Genomic DNA, 18,080 nt, shown 5'->3' with positions numbered 1-18,080 from the left:
TAATGCTAACAAACAATGCAAATGCCATTGATATATAGCATATATACATATGCTAACGGTGAGTATTGATCGTCGCGGTTTTCGAAGCAACGGATATTTGAACACAAACAGTGGACCAACACATGTAGACAGATAATATAACAATACTTATATTTAATGCTTATATTCTTTATCTTCTACGAAAATTACTAATGTTACAGCTTCTTACTGAGTCACAGTAGTAACAGAAGAAGGACTTTTCTTCTTCGTTTGTCTGCATGACTGTGTTATACTGCCTCCCGGTGGCCAAATCACACACACCAGTAGGAGCAGTGCAACAAATTGGATTTCAGCATTAAACCATGATGCACAAACTGTTCAGTTCTCTACATTATAGTTAATTATGTTATTAATATATGTTTTTATGCAGTACAATATTAATGAGTGCTATTTTTCCTAGTTAAAAAACACATTACGTTTTTTTTTTTTTTTTTTGGCGGGCAGGCTGGAACGGATTAATGGCATTTCCATTCATTTCAAAAGGGAAAGATAATTTGAGATACACGTGTTTTGAGCTGCGAGCATGCGCATGGAACAAATTAAACTTGTATCTCAAGGCACAACTGCATACTGCTTGCTTTCACCTTCCACACAATTGCTCAGTAGTTTCAAAATACTCCCTATTTTTCTCATTTTTTCTAAACTTAACGATGTTTTTGTCCTTTAGGACAGTGGTTGTCAACCTTTTTTGCACCACTTAAAGAAATATTTTGAAAGACTGGTTTCGAAACAAATCGAAATAAATTATTAAGACCATAAGTCACCATTACGCTGAATGTAGTTTTTGTAATTAGTATTTGTTTCCATTCGACAAGCTGGTCCCATCTTGGGGTAATGGGAGACCATGACCCCTGAACTGTTACTTATGTCCTTATGTCTGTGTTTTGGTTGCCCTCATTGCAGAAAATCCTACTTCACAAAGATCATGTTGGAAATGGAAGCAAAGCTTTCAATCCTATTTTGGCAATCTATATAGTCTGCTTTGAGTTTAATCCATGACTGTTTTTTAATTCGGGTGCTTGGTCTCCTTGTGCCGAAGCAGTTTTCAAGGCTTCATTGCCTCATTTGCAAGCCTATCCCCTCATATTTTGCAGAGTATCCTTGGTGCGTGAGAATCACCTGTAGCAATAAACCCGTATTTCAAGTAGGACTGCTGATATTGTCTCTTAAGTGCAGCTTTCTTTTTCTTGGAAGTTGTAGGCTCTTTTTCTGTCTCATTATTTGGCCTTTTCCCCTTTCTGACGAAGCTCTCCAAAGACATTTTGAGATTTTTTTTCTTGGGTTAGACCAGCAATTTAACCTCTACAGAGCCACAGACCTGATTTTCCAAATAAAACTTTTTACAGAGTACACTGATGATCGCTAAAATATTTGTTGTTCATTCTCTCTGTGCGGCCTTTTACTAAATCACTCTGGTGGTTGGGGGACTACTGCTTTAAAACAGTGAAAAGCAGCAATGGGGCCATGATGTCACAGCATGGTAGCATCTAATCATATTGCGCTGATAAATGGGCTTTACGTTTATATAACACTTTACTACCTTTCACCACCGAACATGCTTGGCAATGTCACCCCATTGACCCAGTGATTAATAGACTATGTTATAATGGAAGGGAAGTTTACAGCTTATTATACGCTGCCATTTTCTATGTGATGAAATGCAATCATGGCGCGAGGTTATGGAGAGACTTGAGGGTGAGGGGCACAGTGAAGTTGATGAAGTACAGTGGTAATGGTGTGATGTCATCCTGATGCTGTTCAGAGCCACTGTTGCACAGGGTTGGGCAAACTTTTGTGCTGCATTCGATTTTTAAAATGGATCGATGGGCTAGGTCATTTGTAAATGAGGCATACGAAAAGTATTTTGTTATATTAAATGTGTCTGTAAAATAGTTAAAATAGAGTGGTGCCTTGAAATACTTACAATATTTAAGATTTTGCTTTGTCTTGCAAGTGCAAACTTGAGATGCAAGCTATGTATCGTGGCAGTGAACTCACCTCAGTTCACGTCACAATAAGCAGAACTTTGGCAAACAGTCAACAATTCTTCAAAAAAGGGGCTTCAAGCTGTTTAATACCACTCCCAGTTGTAGTTTACTATCAAATTAACACACACACATAGCCTTTAGTCTGTAAGCGTAATGCTAATACTAAGACATAATGGGATACATATTTAACCCTTTAAGCAAATGATGTATGAAGACAAACGGTGCAACAACACATTTAGAAAAAATTTAATATAACAGTTCTCACGTTTATATTCTTTATCCTCTGCGAGGAGCGGAGATGTCTATACTGTACAGTATATCCACCTGTCTGTCTTATACTGCCTTCATGGTGGCCAAGGCGGGCAGCAGCACAATGGCCATTAATGAATGCAAAGTGTGACAAAAAGTATTTACTGACAGTTATTTAATTATGTCATTAGTGTATGCTTTTATAAAATACAATATTATAGAGTGCTATTTTCTCGTTAAAAAAAACATTTAAAATTTGGGGGTTGTGTTTTTTGGAGGCTGAAACAGATTAAGGGAATTTCCATTCATTTCAATGGCGAAAGATGATTTGAAATTTGAAAGGGGTTTGAGTTACAAGCGTAGTCATAGAGCAAATTAAACTTTATCTCAAGGCACCATTCTAGTTTATTGAAATCAAATTATAATACGTTCTTTTTTTATTTTAGTATTTATATTTATGCGGCACGGTGGCCGACTGGTTAGAGCGTCAGCCTCACAGTTCTGAGGTGCGGGGCTCAATCCCCGTGCCCGCCTGTGTGGAGTTTGCATGTTCTCCCCGTGCCTGCGTGGGTTTTCTCCGGGCACTCCGGTTTCCTCCCACATCCCAAAAACATGCATTAATTGGAGACTCTAAATTGCCCGTATGCATGACTGTGAGTGCGAATGGTTGTTTGTTTCTGTGTGCCCTGCGATTGGCTGGCAACCAGTTCAGGGTGTACCCCGCCTCCTGCCCGATGACAGCTGGGATAGGCTCCAGCACGCCCGCGACCCTAGTGAGGAGAAGCGGCTCAGATAATGGATGGATGGATGGATTTATATTTATAATTAACCAATTTTGGAATTCAATGAAAGAAATGTGTATGTAAAATGGCTTTATTTTATTTACAATAAATCAATTATTCAATTATCTGATAAAATAAAATATAAGTAAAATCAAAATAAATATGATCAACCAATTTTAGGGAAAATTTTTTTAATTTAGATGATATATTGACATGCCATAAATAGGGTTTGATATGCTATGACATATTAACCTGCGTTATAGTACTTTTCAATTTTGTGGCGTTTCATCTCAAAAATCGCTTTGCAACCACAACTCATTTTCTAATGATCTATTTTATTAATGCCAATTTGTAGTTGTCTTAAGTTCACTGCATATTTAAGAATTGTGTTTTGCCTCTTTACAGTGCCCTCCCAACCTTCATAAACAAGACGGATACTTTTGCCAGGTGAACCAGGTAGGCACGATAATAAAGATTTTAATAGCCGAATAAGCTAAATTCGGATGCCATTAATTCACTGTCTCATTTGAAGGGACGGTGCTACAGTGGAGAGTGTAAGACCAGAGAGAACCAGTGCAGATACATCTGGGGGCCAAGTAAGATGAATAGACTACACTAAAGGAAGTTCAGCTGCAGTACAGTTCATCCAGCCCCTCCTCCTCCGGTTGTTTTGTCTCGTCAGAGGCTGGAGGTTCGGAGAAGTTCTGCTACGAGAAGTTAAACACCGAGGGTACTGACAAAGGCAACTGTGGAAAGGATGGCGACAAATGGATCCAATGCAGCAAACAGTGAGTAGCAAGAGGGAAAGCTTCTCCGAAATCATTTCTACATATTACGAGTTCAAATTTGCACCTCCATAACTTCAAATTGAGACTTCCACAGTCTTTCAAATTCCTGCAAGTTAGGACTTTTTCGCGCGGACAGGAGTGGTGCAATTGTTACTTCTTTGTTCAGCTGCAGCTTGTCAGCACTTATTGAACTTCTACTCAACTGGGATTTATTTGACAGTTCCTCCCGGTTACAGCATTCGGTTGCAAATTTGGAGTGATCAGAGATTCTGTGACAGTTTTTCCTGCTGACCTCTTTGCAGAGTTTGTTTTTTGCTCCACTCTAGAGGAAGAGAGAGAGAGAGAGAGAGAGATCAGGCTAAGTTTAAAATTTAAAGACGCAATTATGTTGCAATTTGTAATATAAAATCGTTATATCGTTTATATAACGTCGTTATACAAATGATATAACGTTTATCGCAGGGATTAGGTTCTGGACCACCTTCGCAATAGGTGAAATCCACGAGGTAGTGCCAAACATTTTTAAATACATATTTTACAACTGTATTAACATGCCCTCTTATTTATCAACCCCACACTCCTATTCACCTCTACCATACGCTTATAAACACTTTCTATACACTCACACAACTTTTAAACTCTTAAACGTACAGTAATGCACAGTAGTACTGTACACTTGGTTTTAATGATTTTTTAAAATCTCTGTCATCTATCTATCTATCTATCTATCTATCTATCTATCTATCTATCTATCTATCTATCTAATCTCTCCTTCAACAGTATGTTTTATTGTTGCTGCAGTTTGCAGTGGTGTTAAACTACGCTACATGATTCTTAGAGCTGTTTATTTTAGCTATTATTTTTTACATACTGTTGCTATATTGTATGAAATGTTCTGTCAGTATGGTGCATTGCAGTGCTTCACTACTGTAAACGACAACCACAATAAATAAAAGTGTTGATGTTTGGAATGGCAGAATTTGTTGAAGCAGCTCTTGTACAGGATTATGCAGGTACACACTTACACACTACAGTATGTTGTGGTTGGTGTGTTTGATAACAGCAGTCAAAATACAGGCTTCAAGATGAAATTGAATTGTTAGGAAAGTAGAATATTAATAAGAGTATTCTCTTTTTACTTTCACAGCGATGTCTTCTGTGGTTATCTTTTGTGTGCCAACATTGGCCGCAACCCCCGCATTGGAACAATGAAAGGAGATATCACCCCCACCTCTTTTAACCATCAAGGCAGGCTGATAGACTGCAGGTAAACGTCTTGTGCCCAGCCAGAAGGAGTCTATAAGACCACAGTATTACAACACTGCCCACTGTCCTTTCTCTCGCAGTGGTGGGCACGTTCTTTTGGACGATGAGACCGATTTAGGCTACGTGGATGACGGGAGTCCTTGTGGGCCGTCAATGATGTGCCTTGACCACAAGTGTCTGTCCATCCAGTCACTCAACATTAGCAGCTGCCCCACTGGACCTAATGGACAAGTGTGCTCAGCACACGGGGTAAGTCCTAGTGTGAGACAACTCTAAAAATAAACACAATGCTTTGAATAAGGAACCATTAGAAACCATATTGTCGTAAGAGGTGGGCTTTTTTTTTTTTTTTAACTGCCGGTTTAAGACAAGCAGTATAATCTCACAGTACAGTGGTGCCTTGAGATACGTGTGATCCGAATTGTTTCAAGATACGAGCCATCATTTTGCAGATTTTTTTGTTTGTTTGTTTTGCTTTGACATTGAGATACAAGCACTTTAGGCAGTGAACTCAACTCACTTCACAACAAGCAGCAGTCTTCATTTCACTTCAGGTTTATTTAAACAGGGACATATGGTAGAACATACACATTTAAGGACCAAAACTCTAAATGTACAGCACCACAGCATTTGTAGCTAATGCTCCAATGTAGCTAATTGTAGCTAATGTCTTCAAGCTGTTTAATGCCACTCCCAGTCGAGGTTTACTGTCAAATTAAACAAACAACAAATTAAAATTAGGTTGTGTACTTAAATCAACCACATAGCTTTGGTTTAGACGGCTTAGCTTAATACTAACAAACAATGCAAAATGCGTTAGACGGGCTAAGAAATAGCATCGGTGCTGCGGTGTTATAACAACCCTTTAAGCAACGGATATTTGAAAACAAATACTGGAGCAGCACATGTAGCCAGACAGTAGACCAATACTCACAGGCAAATGTATTATTTTTCCTCTTCGAAAAACAACCAATATTAGTGCAGCTTATTGAGGACCGTCTTCGTGTACAGCCGTCTGCCTGTATGACTGAAGTGGCAAGGCGTGCACACCAAAAGGAGCGGCACAATGATCATGATGAACAAACTGTTTGGTTCTTTACATTCTATTTAATTATATTATTACGCTATGTTTTTTTATAAAGTGCAATGTTATAGAGTGCTATTTTCCTTATTAAGTATACAATATGAAAATATTTGTATTTTGGGCGGACGTTGGAACGGATTGATGACATTTCCATTTGTTTCAATGAGGAAAGATGATTATCTCAAGGCACCACTGTCTTTTAGTAAGATTGTGTAAATAAAGTCCATTTATCCATTTTCTAACACGTGAGTGCTCATTAGGGTGGTGAGTGCACTGATGAGGCGAGTGTACTGAAGAGGCGGGCTACACCCTGGACCAATTCTTCATTGAACCTAACATGCATCTTTTTTGCAATGTGGTAGGAAACCGGAGCACCTGGAGAAAACCCGCACAGGGAGAACATGCAAACTCCACACAGGACGGCAAGAGCCGAGAGTCCAACCCAGAACCTGAGGCAGACATGCTAACCACTAGGACGCCCTGCTGCTCTGTACACTCAGAAACTGAATAGTCCTTTTTAAAAATGAATTACAATCATGGAAGTATGATCAGCATGGTGGCTGAGTAGTTGGCATGTTTTCCCTACAGTTCTGAGGTTTCTGGTTCGAATCTCGGCAAGTTTTAATGCACTGGCATGTTCTCTTGTGTGGGTTTTCTATGGGTACCCGTTCCCACATTCCAGAAACATGCATTTTCGGTTCATAGGAGACTCTTAATTGCCCTGGTATGACTCATTCGTGTCTGTGCCCCAAGATTTGCAGTGTATACCCCGCCTCTCACCCAAAGTCAGCAGGGAAAGGCTCCAGCTCAGCTGCCACCCTAGTGAGGACACAGCGCAATAAAAATAAGATGGATGGATTATGGAAGTAAGATACACGGATACACTTACATTAAACCCCTACTAGCATTTTAGCAGCATTACTGCATCTGCCATCTTTGTGGAATAGTATAAATGCTTCACAACAAACCACCACATGATTTTTTTTTCTCTTCTTTTATTAGTCATAGGAATGTAAACAGGAAGGTTTGGTGTACAAACTCTAAAGTGCACTAGTGTAAAGGCATTGTCAAAGTGTCATTTGTGTCAGTGACGTTTATGTCCACATGCTGTAGTGCATTTGTCTGCTATGTACAGGTGTGCAACAATGAAGCCACATGCACCTGTGATACTACGTGGGCGGGTACAGACTGTAGTATGCCTGACCCGCCTAAAATCCCAGAGACTACTCCAACTCAAGGGCCCAAGGGTCAGTTTTCACTTCTTTCTTCCTCTGACACATTTGCACTGCATATTAGTATAATTTGTTCTGCTATGTTGTAACTTCATTGCTTAAGACAGTGAATTCCAAAGTGTGGTACGAGTACCACTACTGGTACGTGGATTCTCTCTAGTTGTACGTGAAAGAATCACTGCCTGAATACAGTTCGGTTGTATTTAACTTTAAAGTTCAATACATTTGCATTTAATCTGAAGGAACTGTTTGTTTTTAAAAGTGTTTTATTTTTATATGTATATAGTTCAAAATTCTATAAAATCTTTTATGTGCAATTCATTTTAATCATTAAGTTTTTTGGGTTTTTTTGCGCAATGCTAATGTTCAAACTATGTAATATTACAGTGGCTTAGAAGAATAATAAATATCGTCGCTGTCGGGTGGAATCCTCGCATCTCTAAGACTACTACTCAGGAAAATCAATCTTTCTTGAATAGCCAAACACCGTCTCATTCAACTTGGTCTTATACTCTGTATTGCTATTATATGCCATCATCAACATAATACCACCCCAACATCATGATCAATCCCTAATTTATTACATTTAAAAAATCGCTAATTTATTATGATGTTGATATGATGAAGAACTTTGCTAGCGTTAGCTGTCCGCATCAAAGTCTGCACTCATGCCGAGCTCCTAACCAGACAAAAAGTCAAGCCAAAGACTGTGGTTACATCATCTTCACAACCTCTTTTTCAAAGGTCTTAGTGCCTTAAGATAAAGAAAACCATGAGCTGACTAAGCAGTGTAATAGGCAGAAATTAATCTGCAAACACTTACCTTTATGGCTGAGCAGTTCCTTTTCACCAAAGTGTTATAGTGATCCATTTTAATGAAACAGGTGTACTCAAATGTATCTCACCTGAATATTTTTACTCTTGATTGACGAATAAATATCCAGACTTTCAATCTTGAGGCGAATTAATCTCACATGGCTCCTGCAGAGTGAGGGAAGAGGCGGAGTTTTATAACACTTCTCAGACAGTTGAGCAAACAAGAGTTACTAGATGTTCTCAAGGTATTTTCAGCACTTTAAATTGGTTAATAATGCGTAAAAATAACAGATGATGTGGAGACAGACCAATAATATAGATTTTTGAAAAGTTATGAAATTGACCATATTTGGTGATACGAGGTTTCTGACGATAGCTGTGATATACTTTTTAGGAATAAAACCTCTGCTTCGTTTTTGATGATCACTTAGCTCTATTAGACTGTTTTATTTTATTGTCCGTCATTATGGTGAAACAAAAATTTTTTTTTTTAGGTGGTACTTGATGTAAAAAGCTTTCAAACCACTGTTCATGTTACGAGTAAAACAGCAACCGAAACTGTTCTCGTATATATGATTTGATTTGTTCACTCGATTAGTTGCAGAAGAGGACTCTGACGCAGTAGTTTTAAGGGTTGGGGGTGTTAAGGTGGGGCTGCTGGGCATCACTTGATCCAGGACTCTTGAGGCAGAGGCCTGCTGTTTGTCTTTTGCCAGGGTGGTAACCATGCTCCTTTTCCCTCCACACAGTGAGCGTGGCCACTAACAGGCTGATAGGGGCAGTAGCAGGGACAATTCTGGCCCTGGGGGTGATTTTTGGAGGCACAGGGTGGGGAATAGAGTAAGCATTTTTAACCCTTTCACAGCTCTTTTTCTCATAGTGGTGCCTCAGTGTGCGGGCGGTTTCGTGAGCAGGCCCGAGCCCGTGTGTGCTTCCCGGTGGCTTTGTGTCTTCTTTTGTGTTGGTGATGACCATATAATCGTGTCTTATGATTGGTTGTTTTCAGTGTCGTGTGATTGATTGATGGCCCCCCCTCCCCCTTTCCCCCCCTTCCTTTCCTTCCACTTTCTGGTGTTCCCCATTACAAGCCCTCTTCTTCATCTTCCTTCTCTTCTTAGTCATCATGTGGTTGCTCCTGTGATCCTCTCCTTTCTGGGGCATGTGGGGCATTTAGATGGACAAGTGTCCTCAACCAGAAGAATTGTCCACTTAGTGACCTGACCTTTCTGTGTGTCGACCTCGAAAACCGTTCTCTGCATACTGCGGGCCACACAAAGAGACATCACCCATCAATCTGTTTAATCAAACATTTAATGGGTGCTCAACCTTGCCAAGCAGGCCACTGACGATCACAACATGTAAACACTAGAATGGGGCTGGCGAGCATGCGAGACATTGTCGGATTCTGTAATCATGTGGAATCGTGTATAGTTACATGTAATTACTACAGCAAGCCAGCATAGAAACTCATGTGTTCCCCCCACCCCCCACCCCCATAACCCTTTGCAGGTCCTAGTGCCACCAATCTAATAATAGGCTCCATCGCTGGAGCCATCCTTGTGGCTGCCATAGTGCTGGGTGGGACTGGATGGGGTTTTAAGTAAGCAAACACGCTGCATGCCTCTCCTGCTCGACCTCTAGCATCCACGCTGCTTTTAAACGCCAGGGTTTGAGCTCCTGCTGCAGAATATGTACACCGACTACATATGACGCCGAGCATCCTTTCCTGGAACTCCGAGGTTCACGTTTCGTGTGACGAGAGCGCATAGAGGTCGTTCAAGGACGGACGAGCTCCACACGCAGGCCGGTCTGTGGCTCTGTAGCAGAACCTCAAACTGATTGGGCAGATCGGGCCGAGCTCGGTGCTTGATATGCATGCTCAGATGACAGTTAAAAGGCTTCAGAGGTGTATTGTTGTTATTTTGAGATAAATGGGGAATAGTCCGCCAGTGTGTTAGCACGAATTAGCGTGTTACTCATCTTTCTCTAATTCAGGGGTGGGAAAGATTTTGTTCTCAAAGGCCACATTTGAATTTTATAAAGGAGAGATGGGCCAGGTGTCTCGTACGTGACGTGAACAGAAAAAAAAGTTAGAATGTGTATGTACAATATTTTATTTCAATAATGGAAGAATAAATTGTTCTCGTGTTTTAGTTGTTAAATATTTATTTTTCTTTACGCAACTCAATTTTATTTATACATACTGTAAATACAAATCGAACATAAGACAATTGGACACAACATAATTTCGAAACTATAAAACAATAACAAAGTTAAAATTATAAGTAATACACAAAACAGGAATAATAAAACAGAAATAATAAAAAATATAAATATTTAAAACATGTATATTTATTCATTTTATTTACAATACATTTACTCAAACAAAGGGAAATGTGTTACATTCATATGTAAAATTAAATTTATTAAAATTGTATTTTTTGCAATAAAGCAATAACAAATTATTTAATAATTAATTATTTTTATAAAAGTCATGTAAAATGTTTATTTCGTTCCAAATATTCTCTATTTTATTATTTGTAATAAACAAATCAATTATTTAATGAAATAAATAAATACACAAATAATAAGAAAAAATAAATACATTTTAAGTAACCCCTTTTAGGGAAAAAACAGCTAAATAAATTCAATAAATATAACAGGATGCTTAATGTAAATGCTCTGTGGACCGTGTGTGGCCTGCCGTACATTGACAATGAAAAATTCAACATCCATAGAATTTCAGCCTAGAGAAATGCTACAAAATAAAGACAATAGACTGTTGGTAATAAACTAATACATTTTCATGAAATACCTATTAGAATTTAGGTTGTAAATGTCATTGTTTCTGCAGAGAACCAAGATCAGTAGCGCAATATTGATATCTTGTCCCACCTTTAGGGTCACAGAAAATGCTACTGTCCCTTTCTATAATCATTTGTAGTTTAAGCCTGCCAACACAAACATGTACACATAACATTCTTGGCAGAGGTAAGAAAAAGACCTTTGTGCATGTTTGGAACAGGTCAGGAAGGCTGAGGCAAACTCTCAAACCTTCACCGTGCGAGGGTGACACTTCTGTCGTAGAGCAGAGCAGGAGGATCTCTCTACCTGCTCCCCCCCGCGTCACCTCTCTTCCTTTGCACCGGCCGCCATTGCTGCCTGCTTCACAGAATCTGTATACTGTACAGACACGGCGCATTGCACTGCATGACACCGAGCACAGCGGTACGTCCTCCTTCACGGGTCTTCTTGGATCAGGTGCATGACACGATGAGCGCTAGGAGCCCCCACAACAAGCCACAGTACGGGGAGGTTGTGCATCGCCTGTTGTCCTATTTGTTGTTGTGCCATTGTTGTGGTAGTTGGCGCCGCCGCTGCTGCCGTTGGTGTCCTTCCCTTCTCTGTAGATTATTTGGAATATATTGTATGCCACCTTTCCCCTCACTACTGGTAAAAAGACATCGTCACCTGCCGTCTGCATGTACGCTCAATTTGTCTGCAGGGAGCCGACGGGTGTTTGTCTACATTCACAGACTTTCAAAATAATATATATATATATTTTTTTTATTGAATTATGAAAACAAATGTCAAATCATATTAGAATGGAACCTCCAAAATCTGATGTTTGTACTTTGTACTTCAGAGGTGGGCAAACGATTGTGCTCAAGGGCCATGTTTGTATATAAAGGTTTATTGTAATTATTTACAATTAAATTATATTTAATTCACAAATTATTTAATAAAATAAATGTAAATTATATGTAAAATTGTTAATTTTACTACTGTGTTTTATTGCATTATTCAAAATAAATACATTTGCGGCATAATGGTTCTCACAGTTCGGAGTTTCAGAGTTTGAATTTGGTTTCTGGCCTTCCTGTGTGGAGTTTGCATGTTCTCCCCGTGCTTTGTACTGCAGCTTCCTCCCGCATTCCAAAAGGATGAAGGCTCTAAATTACCCATAGATGTGAATGTGAGTGGCAATACATCACATTTACAATATTTCCTATGACGAAAGAAATCACAACAGAGTAGAGGCTAACCAGCGTGTCTTCAAAGGTTCCATTGTACAACCCCAATTCTAATGAAGTTGGGACGTTGTGTTAAACATAAATAAAAACTGAATAAAATGATTTGCAAATCAACTTATATTTAATTGAATACACTACAAAGACAAACTGATAAACTTTATTGTTTTTAGAAAATAGTCATTAACTTCGAATTTTATGGCTGCAACACGTTCCAAAAAAGCTGGGACAGGGTCATGTTTACCACTGTGTTACATCACCTTTTCTTTTAACAACATTCAATATACGTTTAGGAACTGAGGACACTAATTGTTGAAGCTTTGTAGGTGGAATTCTTTCCCATTCTTGCTTGATGTACAGCTTCAGCTGGTCAACAGTCCGGGGTCTCCGTTGTCATATTTTACGCTTCATAAAGCGCCACACATTTTCAATGGGAGACAGGTCTGGACTGCAGGCAGGCCAGTCTAGTACCCGCACTCTTTTGCCTCAAAGCCATGCTGTTGTAACACGTGCAGAATGTGGTTTGGCATTGTCTTGTTGAAATAAGCAGGGCGGTCCACGAAAAAGACGTTGCTTGGATGGCAGCATATGTTTCTCCAAAACCTGTATGTACCTTTCAGCATTAATGGTGCCTTCACAGATGTGTAAGTTACCCATGCCATTGGCACTAACACAGCCCCATATCATCACAGATGCTGGCTTTTGAACTTTGCGTCCATAACAATCCGGATGGTTCTTTTCTTCTTTGGCCCAGAGGACATGACGTCCACAATTTCCAAAAACAATTTGAAATGTGGACTCGTCGGACCACAGAACACTTTTCCACTTTTCATCAGTCCATCTTAGATGAGCTCGGGCCCAGAGAAGACGTCGGCGTATCTGGCTGTTGTTGATAAATGGCTTTTGCTTTGAATAGTAGAGTTTCAAGTTGCACTTACGGATGTAGCGCCGAACTGTATTTACTGACATTGGTTTTCTGAAGTGTTCCTGAGTCCATGTGTGTGTTCCTTTACACATTGATGTCGGTTTTTGATGCAGTGCCGCCTGAGGGATCGAAGGTCACAGGCATTCAATGTTTGTTTTTGGCCTTGCCGCTTACATGCAATGATTTCTCCAGATTCTCTGAACCTTTTGATGATGATATGGACCGTGAGCAATTCAGGGAAGCTCCTTTTATACCCAATCATGGCACACAGCTGTTCCCAATTAGCCTGTTCACCTGTGGGATGTTCCAAACAGGTATTTAATGAGCATTCCTCAACTTTCTCAGTCTTTTTTGCCACCTGTCCCAGCTTTTTTGGAACGTGTAGCAGCCATAAAATTCTAAGTTAATGATTATTTGGTAAAAACAAAGTTTATCAGTTTGAACATTAAAGATCTTGTCTTTGTAGTGTATTCAATTAAATATAGGTTGAACATGATTTGCAAATCATTGTATTCTGTTTTTACTTGTTTAACACAACGTCCCAACTTCATTGGAATTGGGGTTGTATTTTGCGGCTCAACTGACTCATAGTTTGTATTATGTGAAACTTACAGTATAGTCAGCATAAGGTAATGCAACTAAAAAGGTTTGTGAATGTCAACACACCTTTGGACCTCTTTGTAGTTGAACTCCACTGGTCAACATGGAGCAGCCTTTCCCTCACTTCAGTCTACATTTTGCATTGATTTCAAGGCTGTACAATCAACCTGCACGTTTGGCATATAGGATTTCACATACTCAGATTTTTATGGAGGGGACCTATCCCACCTTCTTGCTTAAAACTCACCTATTTATTTTTTTTAATTTTTTTGTGCTCATGCCAACACCAGGTCTACTTCTGTGCCATCATGTGGCATCTTGGTGCCAAGGAACTATGTTGAAGTTAAGGGAGGGGCTTCACTTAGTCAGGCCATAGCTTTGTCTAGTAGAAAAAAAAGTGCTTTGCACTGGATGCCGAGTGGACAACATTTATCACATGGTATGATGCTGTACAATGTTAATTTAAACAGTATGAGAGTCCATTTTATGAAATGATGGGCTACCCTGGGGAAGCGGCTCTCCTCAGGACCTTTCCCGGTCGGTCGATGAAGTGTCCTTACAGCAACAGCTTCACTAAGTTCATCGCCACCCTCGGAGAGGAGATGGGGACAGGAGAAGAGGCACTACACAGGCCAAAATTCAAATATCAAATGGATCGGGACCAAGACGCAAGACGGTGGCAAATCACTACTTTTCTACTGGACTGTCTATGGTCTGTCTAAATGGAGCTGCCACCTTCACCTCAACATAGTTCATTGGCACAAAGACTATGCCAAAGCAATACTTTTATATGAGACAGGGCTTTGGTCTGAGCACAAAAAACTGGTGAGTGGTGAGTGTCGAATTGCAAATATGCAATTCCAACTTGTTCGCTAATGTAAGATTGCCGAGATAGAAGTGATGAGTGAGGCTGCACTTCCACGTTGCACCGGTTGTGTGACGTTTGCAAACACTAACACCTGTTTCTTGTCTCCTCGTAAGAAATGTGAAGAAGCGGCGGTACGACCCCAACGCCACAGCCATTTAATGCTGAAGGGGCAGACGCCAATCACAGACGGACTCCTCCAAGGCTTCCTGAGTTGGCTACCTGACAGCTGGACTGCACTTATTGCTGCTGACCTTCAGCATTAGACTTACTTGAATAATAATAATAATATATATTAAAAAGAAAAGCGATGTAGTGGACATTTTAACAAATTCCATTGTAGTGACATTAGACGCGCGCAACCTTTTAGCCTTTTCACATCACTTATCACACGCAAGCCTGATGTCTAGAATGACAAAGCTCCTCTACCGCCCTCCTTTTTTCAGTGCCAGTGCACAGGTGCTGAGTCGGAATCCACACTGCTCTCACACCTGGCATGATTCTCCACACGTCCAGCGCTGCTTGCTGGCCCTCTGGCATGAAGAGTTCCTCTCCACGGACTCTGCATGGCTGCGTAAGCTGTGAAAATTCAGCAAAAACACATCCTTCCAAAGAGAAAGGAAAGCAATTGGGGGGAGGGGAGAGCCTCATTCAACGTATGATGATATGACAGTGGACTGCATGTGAGACGCAGGCCATATGGTGAATAGTGTCAAAAATTGTAAATATTAGTATTTTAGCTTTGAAATTATTTTCAGATGACTTTTTTTTTTTTTTTTTAACATTAGCATGTTTTATAGCAGGCAGGCTATTGAAACACTAATAATTATGATTTGGGGCAAAAATGTAACTTCCGGAGCCTCGCCCTGTGGCTTCCAAGAGAAGCATGTCAGCTCTAGCGAGCTCAAGTGCGACACGCGGTCCCGTCACAGTATTGAAAGTTGAAGAAAAAGCCAAAGAAGCAATCACCATGAAACATATGGATGTTGCACACGGAGCACTTTGCCCTCTGCCGTGTCCAGCCAGGGCTCACCCATTGACACCCCACCACATCCAGCTTAGCCTTTTACTCTCATAGACTCATAGTAGGAATCAAGTCTACAGGAAACGCTGCATGCAATCACTTCTGTATAGTGGGCTTATAATAATTCTATATGGGAGTCCCCCAGGATCTGCAAGAACATATGCTACAAAAGGATAAGGTGCATGTCAACAACAAAACATTTAACTTTTATTTACTATGCAAAGGAGAGATATTGCACAAAAGGGAAAGATGTGGCATTTGAAAAATCTTTCGCTAATCATCAACTTCTATACTTGGCCGCTCTTTCATCTTGTTCCATTTTGCTTCGAAGAGCAACAACAACAAAAAAAGAGCTGATTCATATTTACGATGACGAATAAGCAAATGAGAGCACTTCTTTGTGTGTGTGCGTATGTTTGCGTGTGTGTATATATATCTCATCTGATGTTTTTAATCACTCGTTCACACTAAACGGTGCCTGTACATACTGAGGCCTCGTGCAGGGTTCTTATTGTTGTCCTCTCCAGATGGTGGCAGGTGTGTTGCCTCCATATCTCTCGTCTGCTCGCCCACTGTCCTCTCTCACTGCATCATGTACACTTGGACTGGTCAATAAACTACTGACTCCTTTTAACTCTTATCTTTGTCTTTTTCTCAGACACGTTCCTTGATCAGCTACCTATGGTGCTAAGGTGAACCTAAACAGCAAAATGTCATCAAAGATTTTGCTTTTCCATCAAAGACGAATTGGAGAATATCAATATAAGGTGCCTTTGAGACTTACCCATTTCACTAAATATATAATATGAAAGAGTACTGAATCAAGTATGATATAGCCAATGATAACATTTTTATAAAACTAAACGTTTTAAGGGACATCATTCTACTTGTATTTGTACTTCTATTGCTTTGGTCTGAGCACTAAAACAGCAATTGGTTGAGCTTTTCAGTGAAAAACGGAAGATATGTTAAAAAAATAATAATCCATGAGGAATTCACAGTTATCAGGATTTGACCTCTTTCTGTTTTCAACCAATCAGGGATGGCTTTTATGTTTGTCAATGACATTTTGTTCTAAGTGCAAATTTACTTTTACATTTTTTTTCACAATGGGTTTGTTATAAGTGAATACTTTGGTGTGGTATTGTCTTTTTTTTGCGTGATCACAAGGATGAATGACTGTGTATGAATCCCAACAGGAACATTTAAAATTGGCCTCTCACTGTGAAGATAATAATGTCTGACGTCACATGCGCGCCTGACATTTCTTTAAAAGCTTGGAAATTGAACTTGTGCAGCATCCCTGCACTAACGTGTCTACTTTTTATCTTGACTCAACCCTCCCGTATCCATGGGATATAATTAACTACACATGCTTTGTTGTAATAAAACTGTAATTGAAATGTGTTTCTGGTAAATATATACAATACTGTATGTATCTATGTATGCATACAGTGGGTACGGAAAGTTTTCAGACCCCCTTAACTTTTTCACTCTTAGTTATATTGCAGTCATTTGTTAAACTCATTTAAGTTCATTTCCCCCTCATTAATGTACACACAGCACGCCATATTGACAGAAAACAAACGTAATTGTTGAAATTTTTGCTGATTTATTAAAAAAGAAAAACTGAAATATCACACAGCCGTAAGTATTCAGACCCTTTGCTGTGACACTCATATTTAACTCGGGTGCTGTCCATTTCTTCTGATCAGCCTTAAAATGGTTCTACACCTTCATTGGAGTCCAGCTGTGTTTGATTATACTGATTGGACTTGTTTACCCCTGTCTATATAAGACCTTACAGCTCACAGTGCATGTCAGAGCAAATGAGAAGCATGAGGTCAAAGGAACTGCCTGAAGAGCTCAGAGACAGAATTGTGGCAAGGCACTGATCTGGCCAAGGTTACAAAAAAATTCTGCTGCACTTAAGGTTCCTAAGAGCACAGTGACCTCCCTAATTCTTAAGTGGAAGACGTTTGGGACGATAAGAACCCTTCCGAGAGCTGGCCGTTCGGCCAAACGGAGCAATTGGGGTAGAAGAGCCTTGGTGAGAGAGGTAAAGAAGAACCCAAAGATCACTGTGGCTGAGCTCCAGAGATGCAGTCGGGAGATGGGAGAAAGTCAACCATCACTGCAGCCCTCCACCAGTCAGGGCTTTATGGCAGAGTGGCCCGACGGAAGCCTCTCATCAGTGCAAGACACATGAAAGCCCGCATGGAGTTTGCTAAAAAACGCCTGAAGGACTCCAAGATGGTGATAAATAAGAATCTCTGGTCTGATGAGACCAAGATAGAAATTGTTGGCCTTAATTCTAAGTGCCATGTGTGGAGAAAACCAGGCACTGGTCATCACCTGTCCAATACAGTGAAGCATGGTGGTGGCAGCATC

At 40.0% G+C, this 18,080-nt stretch overlaps 1 protein-coding gene across 12 annotated transcripts in view; it reads left to right on the top strand.

Moving 5' to 3' along the window:
• The window catches only part of LOC133486330 (disintegrin and metalloproteinase domain-containing protein 23), a 56,770-nt gene extending 40,447 nt beyond the window's left edge, over positions 1 to 16,323 (top strand). For 5 of the 12 annotated variants that reach the window (XM_061791277.1, XM_061791278.1, XM_061791280.1 and 2 more), the window contains 8 exons: positions 3,464 to 3,514; positions 3,591 to 3,654; positions 3,741 to 3,846; positions 4,994 to 5,113; positions 5,193 to 5,361; positions 6,950 to 7,062; positions 7,332 to 7,443; positions 14,782 to 16,323. In XM_061791277.1, the coding sequence (XP_061647261.1) occupies positions 3,464 to 3,514; positions 3,591 to 3,654; positions 3,741 to 3,846; positions 4,994 to 5,113; positions 5,193 to 5,361; positions 6,950 to 7,062; positions 7,332 to 7,443; positions 14,782 to 14,931 (885 nt within the window). In that variant the 3' untranslated portion in view covers positions 14,932 to 16,323. Of the gene's footprint in view, positions 1 to 3,463; positions 3,515 to 3,590; positions 3,655 to 3,740; positions 3,847 to 4,993; positions 5,114 to 5,192; positions 5,362 to 6,949; positions 7,063 to 7,331; positions 7,444 to 8,993; positions 9,085 to 9,753; positions 9,845 to 11,269; positions 11,473 to 14,781 lie in introns of all 12 variants that reach the window. The other 7 variants (XR_009790993.1, XR_009790992.1, XR_009790994.1 and 4 more) reach the window with 7 other exon arrangements.
• Positions 16,324 to 18,080: the final 1,757 nt, after the last annotated feature.

This window comes from Phyllopteryx taeniolatus, chromosome 12 (genome assembly GCF_024500385.1).
Source record: "Phyllopteryx taeniolatus isolate TA_2022b chromosome 12, UOR_Ptae_1.2, whole genome shotgun sequence".
Taxonomy (NCBI): Eukaryota; Metazoa; Chordata; class Actinopteri; order Syngnathiformes; family Syngnathidae; genus Phyllopteryx; species Phyllopteryx taeniolatus.
Note: the sequence above shows the minus strand (reverse complement) of the source record. Positions and strands in the feature narration are given on the sequence as shown.